Raw genomic sequence first — 7,629 nt, 5'->3', positions numbered from 1 at the left:
CATTATAATATTGCAATTATTCATTTAGCAGTCACTTTAACTCAAAGTAACAAAAACGAGGATGCAATTTTAGCGGTATATTCCGTCTTTCGAGTGTACGTTTGAGCTGAAGGGACGTGCAGAAAAACAAAAGAACAAGATTCTAAACACAAAACAGGAGTTAAGCGAAAAGAAGACTAAGTGTTGATGTGCATTGTTTTTTGTTGTTTTGGGGAGGGGGGGGGGTAAAAGTTTGTCGGCACATAACCTATATTTGACTGAAATGCTTGTTTAAATATTTTACTCTACCCACTTCACATTCTGCCAGGTATAAAACAGTGTTAGACTTCTGCTAGGAACCTAGTTCATTTTCAAATAGTACAAAAAGTAAAGGGTTACCACTTATTACCACCTCATTACAAAGAAAATTGTTAACCACCAATCAGTCTTAAAGGCAAATCAATCAGACTGCTTATGATTTTTAAGTTGTGTAATAAATAGGGACTAACATATGTATATTAGGGATAGGAGTGGAATATTTGGAGTTTTGGTATTTTTGTTAGTTTTTGTCATTGGGCTGGTTTGATCTGGCAACCCTGCTAACTACTTTCGCAAAGGTTTTTCATTATCCTAAAGTTCACCTTTCTTTATCCAATAATGCTTAGTATCGGCTAGGTTATTATTCTAGATTACATTTTTACAGCATTGCATACTTGCTTTTAAATTACTTGCAGAATGCCAAGTATTCATCTCTGGTGGAGTTCGGTTGGTCTACATTGATTTTTAGACTGCTAAAGCATTTTTATTTTCCCCATGCTTATCCTTGTGCTTGCTACCTCATCACTTTGTAAATGTAAGAATGTTCAATTTAAAGAGCTACTAATCAGAGTGAACCATGATGAAATAGCAAAAAGTGGATAAAAATGTAGTTTGGGACTTGTAGATTACTAAATATAAACTGTCAATCAATGCATAATAGTTATAAAAAAAAAGCTAGATGCTGGACATAAATACACAATAACCCCAAGTAAACCCCATAATCTGTTTACCTAAAACTTAACCATGTGAGAAAAAAAAAAAAACATTTGACCACAAAAACTTGTACTAAATGAGTTCTCCGTATCTCTGCACAGTGCACACCACAAAGACCAATGAATAAATACATACTACAGACAATAATAATATAAATTCTTTTTAATATCATTATCAGGTCATGAGGCATAATTATGAAACAAATATTACACTGCATCCAAGCCCAATTAACACAGTATTAAGGAAAAGAGGAAGAAAACATGTGCTAAAACATCTCCAACATGACATGATATTTAACGCCCTAGACCCTGTACGGAAATTCAGCTGAATTAAATTAAAGTTTGTTACATCATTGCTGTAAACCTGGTATTACCACATTGTTAGAATTCAGTCCTTTCAGATCTATAAAAAGTCCTGAGAAAAGTGGCTTATGAGAAACAATGGGTCAGCTGCAGACCGCTAATACCATAAACTCAGGGTGATTCGTCATGAGGCAGCTTGATGTTGTACAAATAAAAAACAAAACCTGCAGCAAATACATCAAGGGTGGAAACGTCTGCTAAAGAAATGTAAACATGTTAACATGCTAGTGATACGGGTTATTTAAAGGAGTGCTGAGGTCGGTCAAATTTGTAAAAAAATTAAAAAAAGAAGATGGGTAAACATATTTATGAGACACTTCCAATTTTTAATAGACATAGGGCAGAAACATCGAATGACAATAATACGTTGCTATTTATTAGTGTAGGAAACACCTCTGGATGGGATGTCCTGGGTGCAAATGTGAAAAAAAGAGCAAATCTACTGGAGTGAAACATGAAGAGAGAGAGAGAGAGCGACCCAACATGCCGCAGAGATCCTCACCAATGCTAGGACAAAGCCAAACAGCTGCAACACCTAAAAATACAAAAAAGTAACAAAATATTGTTATTTTATATTGTAAATATAAAATATCAAAATCAAAAATGTATATATATATATATATATATATATATATATATATATATATATATATATATATATAGTGTATGGTCAGTAAAATATATAGAGTACAGTGTCAACATGTACCAATGTAGCTTGTAAGGGAAGCATCAGTCGAGCTGTACTCACAGTTTCAGCTGCAGTGTCTCATTCGTCTGCAGCAGACATCCCTTTCACTGGATCCTTCACTCTCATCTATAGTAGAAAAAAAGAATTTCAGACATGTTAATATTGGATTATAAATACTGGAATATTTCATTATGCATGCTGATTTTACATTTACTATTAAAAACTTAAAACTGTTCTTCAAAATGAATATTAGTTTTCATACTGTACATTATAATACTGCCTAAATTAACTTCCTGCACTCATATTGACTGATTTTAGTAGGGGTGCATGATAAATATTGGCTGATAATTCATGTCATCAATAAAAAGGTATGCCTTCTTTCTGAACATCTAGGCGGCGCTACGCAAATCTTACCACATAGTGATTATAGATATGTGTGGGCCGTGTTAAAACGAGGCGTTTTTGAGTGGTGTAGACGAGTCTTAACTTTTCTAAAGAATATCTCTTTGGGTTTGAGACTTTAGTGTTTGCAACTTCACAGATCTTCTTTATGCACCAAATTTTGTAACACTTTAAAGAGAAAGGAAAAACTGAAAATCACATCATATGAGCACTTTAAAAAAAAAAAAAAAAAAAAGAGTTGAACTCACATTATCAAGTTCTTTCTGTGTCTCTTCCTCCATGCGGCGGATGTCCTCCATGGTCAGATCGATCCATCGGTCTAACCAGCAGAAGAGCTGCCTGTGGAAGTTGGTGAACAGGCGCTTCTCTTGCTGAAGTAATAGCAAACAAACTTCACAGTCACTGCGTTAAAAATAGACTAACACACACAAACACCAAGCCCTCTAATAAACTGAGCTAACACAAACTGTTTATCTTTCTAAACCACACCTCTATGAGGTTTTAATGGACATTCTGTTGATGTAAAAAAGTGAGTCAAACTGAACACAGCATGAGGTGATTTATAGTTTTATACCTTGTGAATGAAATTCTCCACTTTATTCTGCAGGCCAAACCACTTGAACTTGACTGTGACTAGTTTATAGGCACACATATGAGGACAGTCGGTCTTCTGAGGAAGTTCTTTCTGCAACACACAGGAACAAACGTGATCTATTCCTCTGCATAAATGCTCGAGATATTTATCTAAAAGCAATTCAGGAAACCATGCACACCTTCCAGTCAGGTCCTAATGGCCCTCTACTAGTCTTCTGTGATTTAAATGTGGCTGGATCCTCATCTGGTTTGTAGTCCTGTGAAGGAAATCTAAATGTCAGCACGTCTCAAAGTCTGATCATGCATCTAAAGTAAAAACTCAGTTTTCCTTACCTTAGTGTCCACCTGAGACCTGTCAGCAATGTCGATGTGCACCACCTCAACCTTCTTCCACTGTTCGGGGTCAAGCTTATGGACCTTTAAAAAGGTTCGTTTACATGATTCTTACAGCTTTTTGCAATTCAGTAGTGATTTCTTGCTCACTGTGGTGCTGTGTCATTAAATTATTATTTGCATGTATCTGCATAACGTCGGTTGTCTACTCACATTGTCCTGATCACCGAGGTCAGGCTTGTGCCACGTCTCAATCATGATTAGAAAATTGTCCTTCATGTACTCATTCTATGAAAACACATTTGATACACAGACACACTACTGTTCAAAAGTCTGGGGTCTGAAAGATATTTTTCAAAGAAATCATTACTTTTATTCAGTAGGAATGCATTAAATTGATCAAACGTCAAAGTAAAAAACATTTAGTATGTTATAAAGGATTTTTATTTAAATTAATGCTATTTTTGGGGGGAAATTTCTCTCCAAAGAACTGATTTGTAATTACACACAGGTGTGTCATACACTCACCGTAAGAACTGGAGTGAAGCATTGATGATGTAGAGAGCACATAAAAAAAAAAAGAAAAGAAAAACACAATTGTGAATTCCATCATTCCTATGAGTTCTGTGTTTAATAGATCAGTCGCATATGAATGTACAGTTGTTGTATATTGTGGCCGGTACCTGTCCGACAGTAAGGATAAGCATTCCAGGCCTTCTCATGGATACTCAGAGCAGATGAAGGGGCCAGTAACCGTACAAAAGTTGGCACTTTACTGCATAAGACAGAGAGATTGAGAATCACAGAGACAAACTGTGAAATACAGACTATGAATAATTTTTCTGCTTGTCGACACCGCATGAGATGACACTTACAAAAACATGTTAATACCATGGTACTACGATATAGACCACAGCACCGAATAGCTAATATTATGATTCTTACCTCTGCAAGTGGTAGATCTTGTGTGTGTACTGTCCTTTCTCTCCATCCTCCTTCTCGTAGGGCTCGTTTTTCAGGACCTCCACCCCTTCTCCACCGCCCGTCTCATTCTTACTGGCCTCCGCTACGGAGTACAGCTGGCCCACCTGGTACTGCAGATGGGAGAAGCATTTTAACTTCACTTGATCATATGCAAGTTACAGGATAACACGTCTTAATGACAAACAAAAACACTTTGAAAGTGAGTGTATTCTGCCAAGTTGTGCATTTGCATGGCATGGCTGTGTATGGTGCTGAGAGCTAATTCGACATCTGCATAGACAAATAGTCATATACAGGCCGGTGTGCCATATACAAACAGACACAATTATAGAGGAAGTGTTCAAAGCCTATAAACTGATGACAGAAAAGAGGAAAACTGCTTCTAGCAAATTTATGTGCATCTCTAGTTCTCCAACTCTGACATTGATATGCCCAACACTATAAAGAGTACGACTAGAAAAATATTTTAATAGTTTGAGACTTCAGATACAAATTTGAAACATTTTATACAAATTCTAGCTGCGAAAATCAACCGATAATTTTAAATGTTATGACATAAAATTTATAAAATGTTAAAAACAAAATAATAATTCAATACCATTTTTACATAAATATAAACCACTGCAAACTGAATTAATGAAGACATTCAAATGATAATGTACAGTATGAAAAAGGGAAAAGTGCTGGCTAATTCGAAAAACATTTTTTTACGTAATGATTAATAATGAATAAATAGCAGATATTAAAATGTACACTATTTGGGTAGATGAAGGCATTAGATGATGGCAATGGTAAGGTAAATATAAAAACAGACAAACTATGCATGTACAATTAAATATCCAACACCGATTATACAGATGAAAAGAAATTCAAATATCGGCCGATAACCGATATTAAGCTACTAAAATAATGTGCAGTCAAAAGCTTAATTTCATTTTTTGTAATTACATTTCCATACAGAAATGAGTCATGCAGCTCCCAGCAGCCCCTGCCCTCTGGCAGCATCTACACTCGGTATGTCTAAAAACCACAATGTAACACCTATAGGTGCTTCCTGTTTCAGCTGGTTGGGTACTAGTTCAATTGTCCATCAGTCTGTATTAAATGGTCTTTTGTGCAGGTGAAAAGGAAGGAATGCAACTACACATGTCAAACCTTTACTGACATTTAGCCAAGAACAACTGACTTTTTAACAATGATTTCTTATTCAAACATGCAGGGTAAAACACACCAGACTACATCTACAAAAACTGCAACAGGGAGGGCAAGAAATTAAAGGGACAAAACAAATTCAGCTTTTGAACTAGTAATCTGAAGCAAAGATGGTACACTTGATCAAGTCTGATGAGCTCGGTCTCAGGTTACAATTAATTACAGCCTGTCCCTGTCTACCATATACAGGCCTGTACTTAACTAGGCCACGTTCTCACAAACCTCAGACTGTTTCAATTCATCATGTCAACATCTAAACTGCCCGGCCCATCAGTAGAAACTGGGCGGAGACTGGAAAACTGGAATAACAGAAGAATTAGGCCAACAATACATGCATGAGCCTCAACACGGACTTTTCAAGTTGTATCTAGACTAAAATAGAACGTTTTCATAAATATAAAGCATGAAGAAGAACCTGTAAGAACTGTAAGAAGAATATGACACTTACCTCTTCAACAGAAATGGGCAAGACGATTCGACTGAAAGACAAAAGAGAAAAGACATTGTGACCTTTGAACTCTTTTCATCTTCACATCTTCAAAGTAGTCCATGTGACATCAGAGGCTCAGTTAGAAATTGTTGAAGCATCAAAAATACATTTTGGTCCAAAAATAACAAAAATTATGACTTTATTCAGCATTGTCTTCATTGCCTTTCTGGAAATGGACAGTAGACCGTACACACAGTTTCAATCGAGGGACAGAAAGCTCTCGGACTAAATCTAAAATGTCTTAAACTGTGTTCCGAAGATGAACGGAGGTCTCATGGGTTTGGACAATATGAGGGTGAGTCATTAATGACATAATTCTCATTTTGGGATAAACAACAGAGTACTTTAATTACTAAAAACGGGAGTTGTTTTATTCTGTAACCTGACCTGTCTTTTTACAATCATGAAATGGCAATGTTCTGATAATATTGTTTACTTCACAGATTTTTCTCAAATTAGAATAAGATACTATATATATATATATATATATATATATATATATATATATATATATATATATATATATATATATATGGGTAAACAATAAGTAAACACAATGGCAGATTTCTGAAATAAATTAAACCAACAGAAAATGTGTTTTCAACCAAACGCCACAAAATAAAAAAAGATCAACGGGGTTGAACAAAAGGCATACAAACGTTAATCTTTTAAAACCAGGATTATTTCTCACATTTTAACCCCCCGTGATATTTTCAAATCTGACCGGATAATTCTCAGTTTTTCCATGACGTTGGAAATCTTGTCGAATTAAAAGTTATTTATCACCATATTCATTTAAAATCAAGTTTTAATAAAAGCCATTATGGCAGTAATGACGTTAAATGTGATATTTAACAGCTCCGGTAGAACTCAGCTTGCTTGCTATATAAATATTAATGTCATGAATCATGATATATGGAGTATTTAATCACTGAATATGTATATACTACAGCACATTTAAGTGCACAATGACGTGCACAGCGGTGCATTATGACGCGTGACCGGCGGAAGGGTAGCATGTGACCATCACATTATAGTTACCTGCAGTTTGTCAGTTCAAAAAAGGTACGCTTTGTCCCTCTCACTTTGTAAAACAAATAAACCGATGACTCATCACAGAAATATAATTAATATAATCAGACAATAAATCAAATTTAGATTATTTGATATCATATAACCTAATTAACACACCAAGTGAAAAAAGCATCCATAGTTAATTACTCAAAAATCAACATGAGTCCACTTCATTAGGCATCAGCCGATGAAAGTTACCAAACACGCGCCTTCAAGTTCAAAACTTCAGCTCAGTTAAATCATTCTGAAACACTTACAATTCCTTTATCAACATGTTCTCTCCTTCTGCTCCGCGTGCCCAACATTCACACTAGCCTAAAGAGAGTAGGTCCTTCAGTCCACCCCACCGTGACTCGTTTCGGTTCAAGTTCCTGGATTTCTAATTTCTTTAAATTCATTTCCTGAAAAATGTCGACAGGAGCGCCGCGTCGTCACGGCAACCACACCCACTGGAGCAGGAGCCAATCTGATTGGTCAAG

The 7,629-nt window shown here is 35.8% G+C and overlaps 1 protein-coding gene across 1 annotated transcript; it reads right to left on the bottom strand.

Annotated features, from left to right (window-relative positions):
- Positions 1–1,541: 1,541 nt before the first annotated feature.
- Positions 1,542–7,559, bottom strand: LOC113058531 (phosphatidylinositol transfer protein alpha isoform). The gene is made up of 12 exons (XM_026226506.1): positions 7,408–7,559; positions 6,035–6,065; positions 4,336–4,484; positions 4,074–4,165; positions 3,919–3,926; positions 3,604–3,678; positions 3,391–3,474; positions 3,237–3,314; positions 3,038–3,148; positions 2,712–2,834; positions 2,122–2,187; positions 1,542–1,908 (listed from the first exon to the last, which is right to left on the bottom strand). Exons 1-11 carry the CDS (start codon positions 7,422–7,424, stop codon positions 2,140–2,142), a joined length of 816 nt encoding a protein of 271 aa, XP_026082291.1. The 5' UTR covers positions 7,425–7,559; the 3' UTR covers positions 1,542–1,908; positions 2,122–2,139.
- Between the last annotated feature and the right edge of the window lie 70 nt (positions 7,560–7,629).

Source organism: Carassius auratus, chromosome 40 (genome assembly GCF_003368295.1).
Source record: "Carassius auratus strain Wakin chromosome 40, ASM336829v1, whole genome shotgun sequence".
Taxonomy (NCBI): domain Eukaryota; kingdom Metazoa; phylum Chordata; class Actinopteri; order Cypriniformes; family Cyprinidae; genus Carassius; species Carassius auratus.
This window is presented reverse-complemented; position numbering and strand designations above follow the sequence as displayed.

Bases quoted from the DNA above. Each gene is read 5' to 3' on its own strand.
- LOC113058531 (XM_026226506.1), bottom strand. The intron at 4,166-4,335 runs GTAAGAATCATA...TGTCTTATGCAG, and splicing joins AAGATCTACCACTTGCAGAG to TAAAGTGCCAACTTTTGTAC. The intron at 3,149-3,236 runs GTGTGCATGGTT...TGTGTGTTGCAG, and splicing joins CATTAGGACCTGACTGGAAG to AAAGAACTTCCTCAGAAGAC.